Genomic DNA, 17,588 nt, shown 5'->3' on the forward strand with positions numbered 1-17,588 from the left:
ATGTCTGTAGCTGTTTGTTTTTAAATGTATTTTTTAATTTAAAGGCAAATGTTTAAGTATAGAGGATTATTTATAGTCGGCCATCTTGGTAGGAGGTGAACTTGTGCCAGGAATCCCTGCTCTGCTTCATTTAATGCAGGAAACTATTAAACAGTTTCACAACATTCAGTTAAATTTTAAGATAGCTGATAGTTGATCGGTGACTTATTGGTATCAATATATAACAATATTATTATAACACCCCAAAAACTCAAATCTGTCACATGAGGTAACAGAATACTGAACAGCAAGTAACGATAACAGTGATTTAGAAGAGGAGCGTTTACTCACTTGTGGTGACTTTACACTCCAAATCCTGTGGAAGGGGAAAAAAAAAGCAAAAAAGTAAATTAGAAAAGAGAATTGTATCATTCTTACTTCAACTTTTAATCGATTACACGTAGTGCTTTGGATAACAGCATCTCATCACCACTGTCTACTATCTGTAGTTATTGTGTCACAAAATTAGTTAGAGAAAGTCTATACTACACTACACATGTACCTGTACATGTAGAGATAAGAATTATTTGTTCTGTTGGATAAAACTTTCTACACCTTCTAAAGACAGAACATCCATGGTCAAGGTAAATAAATGCTGAAATATCTTCGTTTCCTTCCCAGTTGTCAGGCGGTGCTTACCTGTCTGGAGCAGTTGAGGGGCGGCCATGTTAACACCTTCACCGCGGACGACAGTGACGCACACAGTAAAACCAAAACCCCTGGAAGAAACATCCTCAAGATTCAGTCACACTATCAGTCCTCGTGCAGAAAGTCTTTGTTTTTCTGCCATTACAAAATATTACAAACAGACTTTCAAACGACAGCGGTCACCATGAGCTGCTGTGACTGACGCCGTCGATTATGAATGAAAAACTTCCTGCTCTATGGGGAAATAACCTGCTTTGCTTACAGTAAATTACCTCATGATGCCTTCAGGCCACATGGGAATAAAGACAACTCCGGCTGCTTCTTCAACTTTTATTAAGTAATTTACTACTACTACTTTATTTACCTAAAGTTGAGCAAACAAGCTTAGTGTCAGGCCATTTTAATGTGAGAGCTTTTGCTATATAATAAATTACTTATTAATTTATAATGCTGGAAAGACTTGTGTCAAGTTTTCCCACTTATAGAATGGGTGTAAATGGGTGTAGGTTGGGTAATGCTTCCTCTCTGTCCAGCCAAAACCCCCACATTCTTTACAATCATGTTTCCGCATTTGCACGGCGGAGTATTAGGACTACATAGAGCAAAACAAATCTGAAATTTTCGAGAATGAAGTAAAAACCTTACAGGAATAAAGTCGTAATTTTGAGAATAAAATCATAATATTTCTAGGAAAAAAAAATCATAATATTTCTATAATATTTTTTTTTCCTCAATCTGGCCCTAATACTCCGTCGTACATTTGAGACCATAGAAAGTCCAGTTAAAAATGTCAACTAAATCTGAATTAGCATTTGGTAACAACACACACATACCTGCAATAAGCTCAATGCTTAAAATTTCTTTCTACACACATTTCAGGTACTAATTTTACATACAAACTTTTACAAAATTGCACATACTGAAAATGCTAAGATAAAAAACAAACAAACAAACAAAACAGAAACAGTATCTTGTATGAAGAATATGGACATAGATTCTCTCTGTGGGGTAAATTCTACTCATGTTTCTATAGACCGTGAAAGCACCATGACTTTAGCGATCCAGGTTTCTTTCCTTGTGTGGGCTCTTTCACACAACTTCAAAGTGAATGACACATTTCTGCTCGGTCGTTTATCTTCACCATGATAATAGAAATGACGTGATCCAGTTACCATCTCTACAGTCAGTGAAGAACCATGGACATGTAGTCGGCCTCCTACGGTAGACACTGTATCAACTGAACACTGAAGTTATAGAGAGGGCGAGGGTTTGTTGCGCAGGTGCACTGTGACGTATTCACCACCAGATGGCACAAAAAGATTCATCTGCAGCAGCTGGATCTTTTGTAGACTGCTGCAGTCTGTGCATTGGAATCACTGAACATCATGATCTGTTTTACTTTTTTTCATTCATTCATCTTTACTATAACAACAGAGTATCTCAAAGAACACCTCCACAGGGCTGGGGAACTCATGCCCACCAGACTAGAGCCAGTGCTGCTGGTTTGTGCTTGTGGAAGTTTAAAACCATCATGGGTTCCTGTTTCTCAAGGTTCTGTGGTGCCAGGATTAGGTGTATTTTACCTTTGTACATTAAAAATAATAACAAACAACCACAAACCATCTTTTTTTTTTTTTGAAAGGTCAAATTATGGCATATGGGGAAAAGGAAGACTACAGGTATTTCAGCTTGATCTCAAAATAAAGTGTTTTAGATTATCTGGACAGACTGTTGGCTTGTTTCCAACCTGACTGCTCAGGACTTCTTTTTAGTGATACCATCATGTTCCCAGAACTCAGAGTACAGTGTTGTCACAACTGAGGGAATGATGGATTAAACTGTGTAAATAAGACATACGGTAATGCACTGGAATTATCCTCTTTGAAATATTTTGTCAGCCTCATTAACCAAGCATTACCGAGAGAAAAAGTAGTCCCTCATATATTATCCTATCCTTTCCTGACACCTGGACCTGGCAGTTTAATCTGCCACACCTGAATTGAAGCACCCCCAGCCTGCAGAGACAGTACTGCATCATCATGGCAGCTGTGTTCAGACACAAAGAGTGAGAGTGAGAGTAACAGTCATGGATCAGTGTGCCGCTGCTGCTGCAGCAGAACGGGGGGCCTCTCCACGGCGGTCTGAGCCGCAGAAAGCTGTCGGCTGATATCAGACGAGGATACGGCGCCTGCTGTGTTTGATGAGGGCTGCCCTCAGTGAGTCCAGGTGTGCGTACAGATGTTTTAGACCCACCAGAGATAAGATGAAGCTTCTTTTCAGAGGAGGGGGGGGTGGGGGTGGACAGTCACTGACAACATGTGTTGGTGGTGTAAGACACAGGAGCCACTGTTGTGCTGAACCATCTGACAGGATCTTTTAGCACAGCTCAGTGAGATAACTGTGCTACATGCTACCACCATACAGATGTGTCCAGACGGGATCAAAACATTTGTGTCTTGGCTCCTGTGTTCCAATCTGGTTACAGTTTCATGTCTTGGGGATTGGGGGTTACTGTAGCGCAAACAGAACTTTGTAATACAACATGCTTTACAGAAAAACTGATGAACTAATCAACAATCATCAGATGCAGTAAAAACACACAACAAAGCCGAACCTACTGAAATAGTCAGGATCAAAATGAATGTTATCAGTTTGCCTTTAAACGGTGTTAATGTTGGAGTACATCAGGTAAAGAACTCCCTTAGCATGGACCATAAAAACCAAAATCAACTTACACGCTTGTCTTTACAGACAAGAAGTCCATCCATCCATTATCCATGCTGCTTATCCTTATTGGGTCGCAGGGGGCTGGAGCCAATCCCAGCTGACACTGGGTGAGGGCGGGGTAAACCCTGGGCAGGTTGCCAGTCCATCACAGGGCTGACACATAGAGATGAACAACCAGTCGTGCTCACAGTCACACCTATGGGCGCTTTAGAGTCGCCAGTTAACCTAATGTGTGTCTTTGGACTGTGGGAGGAAGCTGGAGAACCCGGAGAGAACCCACGCAGGCGCGGGGAGAACATGCAAACCCAGAACCTTCTCACTGTGACAAGAAGTCACATTTTGTAATCAAGTCTTCAACTAACTGGAACACAATGCAAAGAAATACATTATATTCCTATACGTATGCATATACTGTGATCACAGTGTCCCCAGTTTGATCCAAGTCAGAGCGCTCGACATCCACCCTCTCTTTCCCTGTAAAATCTAAAGATCTAATAACAGGTGATATCTATTTTTGAGAGCAGCCAGAGTCCAAAGACTCAGTCCCAGCTTGTTGTATTAGATTAGATTAGATTAGATTAGATTAACTTTATTTATCCCACAACTGGGAAATTCATTTACCACAGCAGAAAATAAACATCTATAGAATAAAACATCTATGGAAATATACAACAAAAATTATACCAATATACACTGTATTAGCTGTACTCAGGCCACAGTCTTTAGAAGCAAACCTTTGAGGAAAGTGTAGCAATAGTCCAGTCGAGCAGAGGTAATTACGTGTAAGTTTTCTGCATCAGCCTGCTCCAGCTGGCCTCTTACTCTAAAGATATCTTAGGAGACACAAAGCGGATTATGTTTGTGACGTGACACTGGATTGTGAGTTTTTCACAATATACCGCAAATATCATGGGAACTACTTTGAACCAAATACTCCTCCAGTGTTTTCTGTGGATTATCCACAGTTACACTGCGTCTGGAAATAAGCAACACAAACACAATTCTATATATTGTCCAGGTCTAAATCAAAACCTGGACAACTAAAACTAAAGCTACCTGAATGAAACGATACCACCAGAGGGAAAAGGGTGAATAATAGTAAAGGAAGCCTTTAAAACTAATGGAATTACCATTTTACTTCTCAGCTCTGAGTTGCTGCAGTTTACTTCATGTTTCGTGAACAGAACACGCCTCTTTCCATAACCCTCTTGCCCTTTTATTCCTGTGGGGGATGATGTCACTGCAGTAAATGTCTGTTCTGATGTTTGAAGTTATTCTGGGCTTTGTTGCGTAATTAGGAGCTTTCCATCATTATTTATACTCACTTCAATCTCTGACTATTGCTTTATATCTGTCTATCTGTAAGATATCTGCAGGGCGGCCAGACCTTTCCTTTCCATTAATAGCAGTGAAGTCTGTCTGCCATCCATCAGAGCTGACCCATATCTGCAGCCCTCAGCCTCAATCTGCCGCCCACCCCTACTGCACAGCTGAGTGTCAGCTAATGGGGAGGGAACAGTGATATTTCAAGCTAGACTATTGCCTCTCAGTTGTCCTCATTCTTATAATCAGTCTAATTAAATGGAGCAGAACCACACTGCACATGGACAAGACAAAGAGAAGAGTTGTCTGATGAGATAAGGAAGAAAATAACAGGGTGAAGACTACAAGACCATCTCCAAGCAGCTTAATGTTCCTATGATTACTATTATTATTTTTTTCTCATTTTGTACAGTCAAAATTTTTTATGTTGAGATGAGGTTTTAACATAAGTCGTCACCAACTCAGTGACGAGGCAGTCGGCTGACCCAGTGGAGCAAACCTGATCAGTCAGTCAGTCAGTCAGTCAGTCAGTCAGTCAGTCAGTCAGTCAGTCAGTCAGTCGTAGTAGTCAGTTGCCTTTTCATACCTTTATTGTAACTGCAGCGAGAGAAACAGGAAAACTGGGGAGAAAGAGGGAAAGAGGGGATGACGTGCAGCAAAGGGCCACAGGTCTAATTCAAACGCGGGCCGGCCATTGCAGTGAGGATTTTCCAGCTGAAAACCGCATGTTGCACATGTTGCACATGTTGCACATGTTGCACATGTACATTACAAAGCTGCACGTTTTTGTCCACTTGTTAAAGCAGGCCATCAGCTTATTTTATCATCAACACGCAGTAAAACTACATCATCTCTACAGTGCCTACATTCTTTTTGAAAGTCGTGTTACTGATTCATAAGTAACAGAGTCTAACATGCCGTTCTTTCACATAAAAGTCTTATCTTTTATTACTCATATTTTTCCAGAATTTGAGCCATGTAGTCATGGTTCCAGAGGAGAAAACAGGAGCGAGATAATTACTGCATAACCTCTGCTTCCATCTATTTAACACTCATCTGTCTCTGGCTCTGTATGTCTCACCTACTTATTTTTCCTTTATCTGTGAACTAAAGGAAGATAATTATGCTCCATACATAACCTCCTCCTCCTACAGATGAATGAGTAAAGAGCTCTCTGTTTGATGAAAATAGTGCTCTGACATTTCTCCTTAATGGATCTCTCTATTGTCAAGTGGCACTCAGTACGAATGGGGGCTGCGGCGGAAAGACACCCACATGCAGATCTCTGTCGTCAGCACGCCTTGGTTTTTTTCTGTTGTTGCTGTACTTCACATTTTCATTCTACAGAGGCCTGTCAGATGATTTCCTTCACCTGAAGAGCAACACGATGAAGGGAGCTCAGTGTAACAGATGCAATCCTGCTGTGAATTATAAAAAGGTCTTGAAGTGGTCACTGAAAGCAAAACCTATAGAAAAAATATCCAATAATGAGATTTTTGGAAAATTCAAAAAGTAAGAAAAGAAAGTCATTTGGTTCTTTAGGTCGTCTATGTTGTTTTAAGAATTAGTGTGAGAGTGGAACGTAAAGTGATAGTTCAGCATATTTAACGTGGGGTTGTGTGACGACTTAGTCAGTGTACCTGTAGTAAATTCAGACAGGTGCACTCTCTCGGAGAAACAAACAAGAGAAGAAGCTGCGTGATGAAACAAAAAAAGGTGTTTTAAGCACTTAAGAAGCCCGTTGTACAGTTTAGCTCTTTCCAACAGCAGTGTATGTAATACAGTGTGCACTGTAGGTGTGCTTGTGCATAGGAATACGGTAGTTCCAACGTTGAGAAAATGAAGTTCCAGCTATCACTTTAAGGCCCGAAGATGGCCGAGAAAACAGGTTTTGGAGTACTGTACTGGAGACGTCATGGGAGATCGATCTGCATGTGTTTTAATGATTTAGACAAGACTTATGACTGTGTCCTTAAAGGTGTAATGTTGGGAATACAGAGCCATGTATAACTATAGTAAGAGCTGTGTCTGTATCCTCAGCAAAAAGTCAATCACTTTCTCAGTGGGACTTGGGTTGTGCCGCGCCAGCTTGCTTGTGATTGCTGATGCGAGAACTTAGGGAATGTTTCTGACTTCCAATTCTGCAAAATTAGGCAGTTGGTTAAAAGGATAAAGAGAGAAACGGCTAATTTCTTGTAGCTGGTTAAAGAGCAGGTAGTAGACGTTAGGCCAAATATAGCCAACATGGGATTTTGGATAATAGCTTTTTTATAGGGTTTTGACAGGTAATCAAAAATAAGTAACCAGTAGGGTTTCAGTTTTAGGCAGGAGCAAAACTGGTGGATGAGTGTACCAATTCCCTTTTTACATTTCTCACAGAATGGGGACACTCCCGGCGAAATGGTAGAGTCTGGATTTGGTGTATAGTAAGTTCTATGCACAACTTTGAATTGAATTAAAGCAGCTGGGTTTCCTCCTTTGGAATTCTTCTGCAACCTTGTTTCCCCAGCGATATTCAGTCTGTTGCACAATCACCAGTCCACTCACCCGCGGGTTAAATCTTCCCACTGTTAGCTTTTCAAACTAACTGTTAAATCTCTCCATTAAAAGCCAGTTAACTTCTTTAAAACAAAAGCTTGCTTTCCCATTCGCACGTGTTGCTCCTGCCACACATGAATCCAGACCAGCTCTCTCAGTGACATCGTGCTGCCTCTGTTTAATGTTGGCAAGGCTCTTGTCTGTTGTCTGTTGTACTGCGTTTATGGAAAAAAAAAAACACCAACCACACACTAATGAGATTCAACTATTCAGTTATGAAATCCAAGAAGTATGCATTAATTAAGTGTAAGAATGCAATAACATAAAAACAAACTCTGTGCGTGGTGGGGAGGTTCCTTTGCTTCTTCCTCTGCACATTTCATAACACTGAAAGTTTGTTTTATTATTTTATGATCTACATTTTATATAATAATTTTATATATATAGGATATAGATATGATCTTTTTATTTGGGATACAACAATGCATATCCAAGTGTTTACCTTCTTTTCTCTTTTTTAACAGGAACATCCCCCCAACACAGTCTCTGTATAGAAAATAACACAAATAATAAATTATAACGTATAAATAAATATATCAATTATATAGAACATACAACATTCAAATACTTATGAATATGAATTTGTAATAACTAATATAAATAAATAAAATGTGAAAAAAGGAAACTTATATGAAGAAACCTAAAGAGTAAATAAAGGAAAGAAAAAGAAATAAGTGGGTAAAAGAAATTTGGGCAGGGAGGGAGGGACAGTTTATCTAATGAAGCAGTTGTTGAACAATATTTAAAGGGCTCTTAGAAAGCACAAAATCTTTTGTATCAGTGTGTTAGCATGCTCTTATGTCACATATTTCTGACTAGTGTTAGAATAGAGCGAGTCATCTACATTTTAGTATTTATGTCCTCATTACATAACTGCTGCTTTTCTCTAAAACCCACTTCACGCCTTCGACAGCTCACCGGCGATAATACCTCAGCTTTTACTTTACATGTGAGACCACCTTGCCAGTAAAAACAACACCTCCAATACACAGTGGAGGAGGCCGGTGTTAAAATAATACATCACCCGCCTCCACCAGAGACATCGTTGCTGTGATTTAATTTATAACCTGTCACAGGAGAGAGAGTGTTCATACTGCAGATAGAAATAAACTTATATCTCTACACTACCTACAGTAAAATGATATGGAGAGGAATATTAAAGAAGCTGCCATAAATGTTAAAAACTACAAACTGTGGTGCCATGTTTCTTAAGGAAACTTATTCTGAAAAAACTGAAGCGGTGCAGCTGAAGTCTGGCACCTTAAATGGTCCTTTTGTACAGAACATATCTCTTACACTGAGCAGACACATTCCTTTGACAGAGGACAACCTGCCAGTGCTTTTCATATCTGCTTTAGCCGGGTTAAAACTCAAATTATTTATGTCAGGACGCTGCTGATTTACATTCTGTGATAAGGTGTATAATAGTCAGTATACATGGCAGTGATAATGTAATCATTCATCAGTCCCCCTCAGAGTGAGTCATCATCACACTTGCTTTTATTAGCAAGTGGATAAAGGCCCAAGAGTCTGTTGAGCAAACTCAGTGCCAATCATAAGTACCTCATCTAAATTGTCTTGAGACATCCAGCTTCTCCTAAAGTCCAGACAGCTGAGTGTCATCAGCGTGAATACCTTTATATATCTATACCATTGTTTCACCTGTTCTCTACCTGTCCTCCAACCTGAGCGGCCATATTGTTTGTTTGTCCCTACCCTCAGATATGACCCATACGAGTGTCTTTTTAAATAGCGCCTCTACAGTCGCAGATGTACTGGACCTTCTTTTAAAGACTGTCCTTATTGAGAAAGCTGAACGTGGACAGATCACTGTTAAAAATGTTTTATTCATCTTTTATTGATTCAGTTTGAACTTTTGCAATGATCTGTTGTTTTAGGAACCTCAGGTTGAGGAAAATGTAGTGCCCATAGACTGTAAATAAAGACGGATGTAGCCTCTGTGATGTCACCCACAGGTTTCTGAAGAGTGGTTTTTCAAGCACAGAGTGAGCCACTCTGCTGTTGCCATCTTGGCAGTGCCTGTCTCCGCCCCTAACTCCCAACTAATCCAAAAATGGATTGGTAGTGTCATAGGAAAATGCTGTTTGAGGGCAAGATAAAGTGGTGAAAATATTAAAAATAGCCTCCAGGACTTAGCCATCTTTTGAGAATTTTGGAAATTATTTTAAAATTCATCCTCTAGTTCGGGTGATACAAAATCATTTTTCGTCATCCTTCCCATTTTGTTGTGTCAAATAAATTTGCAAAAATGTAAAATCATTACAATGTAATCAGTCAATCACTCATCATTTTGAAGATATTTATCAAACCACATGCTCACCATTGTGGATATTACCTGATACCTGCTACTGGTTTTGTTATGTTTGATTGTTTGATGATGTCTATTGTGGCTATTGTTGTTTCACTCTGTTCCGTTTGTCTTAACACTAAACCATACAGAATGGACGGCTAAAGCAATAATCCATGCTCACTTGTAACTTTATTGTCATGAACGTCTCACAAACATGTCGTACTGGCCAGCTTCACTCTTGTTCAGTGTCACACTCAAATGTGTCCCCTGGCCAACTTAAACTTGGAACAACAATCCTATTGTTACAATTGTCATGTTTCAGATGTCTATGAATTCTTCGCACTTTCCACCAAAGAGACATCCTCCTCTTATCTCTCACGTGGTTTCATTTCAATAATGTTTGAGGGTCAAACAGTAAAAATGAATAAATACAGCAAAACTTATTTACTTAAATTTTTTCTTCTTTCCAAATTCTTGTGACCCTGTAGGATGGGGACAACTGGACTAAAACTAGCCATTAACTAAAGCACTTAAATCAGTTCCACCTCTGAGACTCATTTTGAGACAGAGGATCTTAATTTCATACTTCCATGTTTTCCTGTTTCCGCCTCCTGAAGCGCCGCCCACCCTCCTCCCACCGCCCAGCCTGCACCCTCGGGCTGCACCGGCTCCTCCAGGCAGCTCATGGGCGCTGACCACGCTGTCTCCTCCCCGGCTCTTCACAGCATGACATCTGAGGGATATTTCCGTGGCGGACGCTAGTCTTGTTTCTACAGCGAACATGAATGACATCAAGATTGCTGTGCTGGGCAGTGAAGGTGTTGGGAAATCAGGTAGTTGAGGAGGGGACCCATGTTGTTGGACATCGGGGATAAACAAGTGTCGCTGTTCACGGAGCTCACCTGTCTGTCTGTCTGTCTCGGTCTGTCTGTCTCTCTGCAGCTCTCATCGTCCGCTTCCTCACCAGGCGCTTCATCGGGGAGTACGCCTCTTCCTCAGGTAATAATCTGTGCACGCGCCGCTTCCCTTTGTATTTACACACTGTCCTTGAGGGGAAACAGACTTTCACTGTTAAATCCTGACTTCTACTAAACGCACTTTCCTTGGCCTTAAGTTTTCCATTCATTGAAAACACAGCTGTAAATAAACCTCCATAAATCTGATTGGAGATCAGAGAAAGAAGAAGCTCCTCAGTCGGTGATCAGTGATAGTTCAGTTCATCAGTGGCTCTCAACAAACAGCAACTTAAAATAGATCATTCACTGCACTTCATTTTCCAACATGTAAACAAACACGGACTATAAAGAAAGTGGGGCTCAAGTTGAAGCCCACAACCTAACTCACTGTATCCATGGCAACATATTTCTATTTGTTGAAAAGTTTAGTTTATATCTGTTGTGTTATCAGAAGAGTTGATATCAGTGCATGTCACCTACAGCCGATCTGATGTAAACTGACAAGTTGTGTTGCTTAAAGTTTGTACTCTGCACCCATGGTTTATACAGACTGAACCTTTGGGTGAGCTAGTCTAAAACACATGTTGGAGACTCCTGAATTAAACTTACTATTCAAACCTAAAAACATATTTCAACTTGGGGATCTCCATTAGAATTTACAATGAAATTCCACTGGTTTTAACAAAGTTTGACTCTGTTCTGTCGGATTCACTCGTGAGTCAGCTGTGAGGTCTTCCTCCTCAACCTTTATTATCAATCAGATCACATCAGTTTTGTAGCTACTGTTCCACAACTGTATGTCATTTACTTTTACACACTTCCGGAGTCAGTGCAACATTTGTGTTTCAGTTACCAGGTTCTGTCAACTACAAACATCCCATATCTAAATCCCGTATCTACAGTTCAGTTTCAACTCAAATGTGTCTGTAATCAAATATGTCACGTACCAAACATCGGGATTGAATGCCTGGTCAGATTCATAACACTGTTTACTTATCCAGGTAGTTCCTGTTTGACCTCTGCAACTTCATTTTAAGAGCAAGGCCTAAATGTTTGATCCCTCTAATGTTATTTTTTCTAAATTGTTAACCTCCATCCGGCTGTAATGATACTCTGCAGCCGGCTACCTGACCTGTATGGAGAATGACTCACATTAGTCTTAGATAGTGGCTCAATGTGCCATTGTTTTCCTGAGAATAATCTAGTTTCATCTGAGCGTTTGGCTTCTGACCAGGCCAAATCAGCGCTGCCGAGTGGAGCAGCTACATGAGCTACACTTTCCTCTGGCCTTGGTTAGATGATAAAAAATAAAACTTTCTGGCATGTGTAACCTACCTACAGTGAACTTAAGGCACATAGGGAGTTGTAATGCCACTGTTCTAGGATCAAAGCCCAATTGTTGGTTAGACCATAACGGCAGAATCAGACATATAAACGTGAATGTCTGTGACTGAGTGAGTGAGTGACAGAGTTGAATAATGCAGTTTCCTCATCAAAATGATTTAGTGGGAACATGCAGTGTTGTCCTAATGCAGGACATATGAAGAGGGGAGAAGGACAATGACAAAAAGGGCCACAGAGACCAGGACTAGTGGAGACCAGGATTAAAGATGTGCTTGAATGTGGGGATGAAATGTGTATATATAGATTTTTAAAAGCAGCCACACTAATTACAAGATGATTAAACCCAGAAGGAGGCAGTGATGCGACATGATGAAGGCCAACTATGGAGGAGCAGGGATTTCACTGGAAATAAACCATTTATAAATACATTTATTCATTCATAGCTAATCAATTAGCTTAGTGATTTAGCTTCTCCTTCTCCAACCAATCAGAGAGCTTGTTACATCCTATGGCCAATTGGGATTGCTTACTTACACTGAAGGCCCAGAGGGTCACAGAAAGGCTACAAGGAGATGCTAAATGACTAAGCTAATTGATTAGTTAATAGGAAAAGGAAAATCAGCTGGAAAAAGGAAAAGGAAATTGAAGAGGGAATTCAAATTTTTAAATGCATTTACAAATAGTTTTTCAAATTCTATTACTTATTCATGAATTAATACATATATTTATAGAGCAGCAGCTTGGAAGTGACCGCTGGTCAACATTTGTCACTATTTCTGACCTGTTCCATTGTCATGACACAGAAACAGAAACAGAAAAACATACATGTGAATGAGAACAGCTTTATTGTGAATTTCGCTTTATTAAAATACTGTATATGTGAGCACAGAGAGGAGAGAAGCAAACATATAAAGAGCTGAAGCCAGCTGTTACTAGGCGGAATGCAAATAGCTGACAACCTGGTTCAGCCATATACAAGGTTGCGACCTAGTCTTGTTAAATATACATTACAGATTAGATAACAAGTTTATCTTTTATTATAATCACTGACTATTAGTATTGTGCAGTCACCAGAGCTCAGCTGGGCTCCGGTAAACCCAACCCCCACGTGTCAGCTGATCCATGCACATACATTTAACATTTGTTAATAAATATAAAACAACAGTATATATACAATTCAATCAAATATTTTCAGATATGTATATGCACAGGCAAGAAAATGTAAGTATACCTGAGAACTTGAAGTTGGAGATAAAATATGTAAAATACTGATATTTATTCAACTTGGGATGTGTTTATTTATAAAACGGTTTTATATTTGTATAAATTTGTTGGTATTTGTTTATAGATTGGAGATTGAAAATTGTGAACACTATGAATTACTCACAAATCATCATACACATCAGGAAACATTCATTTGACACCAATACTGAGCATTTTCTGTGACTCACAGCTCATGGAGAACATTTTTTTCATATTTATAATTTTTCCAAAAACAGAAAAAGAAAAAACAGCTTGACATGTACTCTTCCTCGTGCGTTTCTACGGTTACGTATTGTGAAAAGTATAGAGACAAATGTTTAACTGAGAGTAAAAGACATTGAGGTGTCACGTAGTGCTGTGATATAGGAAATGAATTGTTGCCATTTCTGTCTAAACCTATTTGTTTTCTTTCATCTCATATAAAGTACTGGAGAACTCTGACAGCCAGGTTGATTTCTCTTGTCTTCCGTCTTGTCTTCCACAGAGTGCATATACAGAAAGTGTCTGTCTGTGGATGGGAGGCAGGTTCATCTGGAGCTCTATGACCCGTGCTCTCAGGTGAGTTTACAGGTAGAGAAAGTAACATAAGAAGACATCACAGATGATCCCTGCTTGGCAACTGGGTGCACTTACCAAGCGGAGGTCAGGTCTTTGCACAGGGAATACACATGGCATCATAATCAAAATTATGTTTTGCAATTATGTAACATGATCAGGATATAGCTTTAGCTGGATCCAGTATATGGCGTCTTAATACATCTTATAATGTCACATGTCACACAGTAAAGGGAATGTAAACAATACCAAATATTTAATTTCGTCATATTACATCTTAAAGATCCATATTTTCCTCTTCTCCTGTGTTTTATTTGAAGTGTTGATCCATAAGAACATATATTTGTGGTTTAAAGAACCAAAAACCATCTCAGTGTAGTTTTACATCTCCTCTCTCAGGCTTCTCTCTGGAGCTCTAGTAACGACACTTGGGTGAGCCAATCAGAAGAGAGGAGGCTCTGAGCCTCTCTTCTGATTGACTGACTGTTTTCTGAGTGATCCAATAAAAATAAAGCAGATTTCAGGTTCACACTCAGAGAAACCAAATCCTGCGAGGTTGGATGATGGATCCAGGTGGGCGGGGCTTGAGGCATGGCTGACAGGTGACTGCTTAGTTGTGACATCACAAAGTTAAAGTCCTGTTAAAGTGCTTTCTGAAATGTTGTTTGAGGTGTTTTGACCCCTCAGGGCTACTGTATAATTCTTTATGACTCATGGAAACATCTGAAGTTCCTAAAACTTTTGCACAGTCGTGTACATGAACCAAAATAATAGGAGATGTTTCTGCCCATGAAACTCCCACTTTGGACTTCTTGCACTTGTGTGTTTAAGAACGGGGCCCGGTGAATCTAAAGCTAAAGCCCATTAGTATCATCCATCTTAGTTTGCAGAGCCAGTGGAGCATGTGGCTGTCCTCAGCCGAACCACTCAGTCCAGCCTGAGGATATAACAAGGATATTAAGACCATTTCCAGAGTCACCTCACAACCACAAACTCTAAACCTTATGAACTTAGTTTCATATCTTCCATCCTCTGTCACTTTGACTAATCAAACTCAACTCAAAATAACTTGATGTATTTATTAAGTCGGTTGACCTTCACCCTCCTCACTCTGTGATGTAGAGGGACAGCTGTAGGACCTTTAGTCCATATAACACTTTTTTCATGCAGCCAGTTGTGTATGTGCAGTAGAAGGTAGTCTCTTATTTTTGTTAACACTGTGTAAAATAGTGTAACTTTTGTAGCTCTAGTAATATTAATATTGCTGTGATTTTTGATAATGTGTGAAAATGTTAAAACCCTGATAAATGACAAAAATGAATATAATGATAATTGGTCATGTGACCTATGCGTATATATTCATCACACCTGTGAACGCTCTGGTAATTATCACGGTTTTATCCTGGAAACAACAAGTGAATAATACGCATTTAAACATTAACATAATAACATGTCCAACACATGTTTGTCATAAGGGACCAGTAGCAGTTCTGGGTTTGCCTGCTGCCTTGGTAACAGGGCGGCCATGCATGTGCTAAGGGGTCAATCAGCTTTTATTAGTGGGTTTACCCACGTTTAAAAAAAAAACCTGCTTATACCCACTGACTTTGGTGTTAAAGGTATTAGAAGGCTGGTAGATCTCTGGAGGAGCGCTATCGCTTTCCGCCGTATTTATGACTGACACAAAACAAATGCACGTTGCGTCCGGGCGGCTGTTGCAGCGTGATGCCATACAGAACATAACGTGAGTTAAATTAACCTTAACCGTGAGGTGAAGCCCCAGGCGCAAAGCTCGACATGCCCTGCTTGGTCCTGAATGTGTCTGTATGAATTAGAATTTTTTTGATCACTAAATGTAACATTAACCTGTAATCGTCTCTGTCTTCAGGCCTGTGAGGGTAAGTCTGCTCTAAACGACCAGATCCACTGGGCCGATGGTTTCATTTTGGTCTACGACATCAGCGACCGCTCCTCCTTCCTCACTGCCAAAGCCATAGTGCACCTAATCAGAGAGCTACACCTTGGATCCGCCAAAAGGTACGGAACAAGCTCGCTTGTGCATGTAAACAGAACCGGTGAGAACCTGTGTATTTTGAATCTCACAGTCATTTTTTCACCCACAGGGACTCGCTCATCTTTTTGGTGGGCAACAAACAGGACCTGTGCCACATGAGAGAGGTGCAGCGCGAGGAGGGTCAGCGTCTGGCGGCCGAGTATCGCTGCCAGTTCTATGAGCTGTCGGTGGCGGAGCACTACCAGGAGGTGGCGTTCATATTCTCCAAGATGGTGCAGAACGCCAGCCTGGGCGGCAAAGGCAAGGAGCGCAGGAGACGCCCCAGCGGCTCCAAGTCCATGGCCAAGCTCATCAACAACGTCTTCGGCAAGAGGAGGAAATCCGTGTGAGACGAGTCAGACACCGGAACAGCTGTCAAGTCAAGGCTGGACCAATGACGTCGGACTATTCATTCCTCTTGCTTGGCTCTGTATCTTTGATTATGTTTGTGTTGCTGTTGATTAGCATTGGCCTGACATATAAATGCGTAGAAAGGTGTGATAATGCAGTAGTACACAGTACATACTGTCTGAGCCTACTTCCTGCTTCCAGCTGCTAACTCATGCTTTTCCTGTCCGAGCTTATCTAGCAGAAGTTTCACATTCCAGCGATGAAGTGTCACCAGTTTGCTTTGTGTCTTGAAATGTAGTGATTAAACAAGCTGAGTAATCAGCAGGTAGGAGGTGGGTGGGTGTCAGGTATGTGTTGGGTGACATTCAGTGTGAGAGATATGGAAGGTGCAGTTATTTCAAGGAGACATAGATCTGTCTTTCATATCTCACATTCTGTTCAAATGTGTTCTTGAGCAAAAACTACTAAACTCTGAACAGCTTCTACAGAGCTCATTATTGCTTTTTCTTTTTTAAATCATTTCCCCTTATAAAGGATTATGAACGGTTTATACCTAATTTATTAATAAGCTTGTTAACAATTTATAGATCATTTATAAGCTGTTATAACACATTAGATAAAAAGGGCAACAGTGACCTGTTGCTTAACCAAATAGTGAGCCCACATTTATTTGTACTGTTCATAGGCTGTAAATAAAGATGGATGTAGCCTCTGTGACGTCACCCACAGGTTTCTGAAGAGCAGTTTTGAATCTCAGAGTGAGCTGCTCCACCGTCGCCATCTTGGCAGTTACAGACTCCGCCCCTAACTTCTAGCTAATCCAAAAATGGGCATACGCTCACCCGCATGTCACTCAAAAGAGGCCACGCCCTTGATTCTACATAACTTCTTAATAAAATGTAAACAGGTGAATTATATAAACAGGTGTCATGAAGGAGGAAATTAGCTCTAGAGACCAAAAATGTTTTTGTACCAGGCTGTGAACATGTTTATTTCTGCTGTAAAGTTGGACATTTTAACATGGGAGTCTATGGGGATTGACTCACTGTTGGAGCCAGACTCTAGTGGTCGTTAGAGGAACTGCAGCTTTTGGTTCTTCAGTTTTGGCTTCATTTTTCAGCCCAGGAGGTTTGATTCTTGGTGCTGTTCAGCCTCATATCTCATTAGTTACTGAGCTTTCTTTGTTTTCTCCATCATCAGCGTTTGTACCTGCTGCTTCATCACGTGTTTGTTCGGTTACTATCAATGAACCACCGTCAGCATCTTAATGCTCAGAAAGTTTCATCTGGCAGATCAAATTCTGGCAGATCACATGATCATATCACATGACCAGATTCATCCTCTGAGGCCTCGGCAGTGTTGTTGACCTCTACATGCTCTCAGCAGCCGTCCTCATTATAATCACAGCTGTTGATCAGAT

At 40.4% G+C, this 17,588-nt stretch overlaps 1 protein-coding gene across 1 annotated transcript; it reads left to right on the forward strand.

Moving 5' to 3' along the window:
• Positions 1 to 10,300: 10,300 nt before the first annotated feature.
• On the forward strand, positions 10,301 to 16,894 carry rergla (RERG/RAS-like a). The gene is made up of 5 exons (XM_023418765.2): positions 10,301 to 10,479; positions 10,589 to 10,645; positions 13,694 to 13,767; positions 15,653 to 15,801; positions 15,888 to 16,894. The coding sequence occupies exons 1-5, from the start codon at positions 10,428 to 10,430 to the stop codon at positions 16,165 to 16,167; spliced, it is 612 nt and encodes a 203-aa protein (XP_023274533.1). The 5' UTR covers positions 10,301 to 10,427; the 3' UTR covers positions 16,168 to 16,894.
• Positions 16,895 to 17,588: the final 694 nt, after the last annotated feature.

The sequence above is a fragment of the Seriola lalandi genome, unplaced genomic scaffold (assembly GCF_002814215.2).
Source record: "Seriola lalandi dorsalis isolate HSWRI2012SDOR001 ecotype SW California unplaced genomic scaffold, Sedor1 jcf7180002054584, whole genome shotgun sequence".
Classification (NCBI taxonomy): Eukaryota; Metazoa; Chordata; class Actinopteri; order Carangiformes; family Carangidae; genus Seriola; species Seriola lalandi.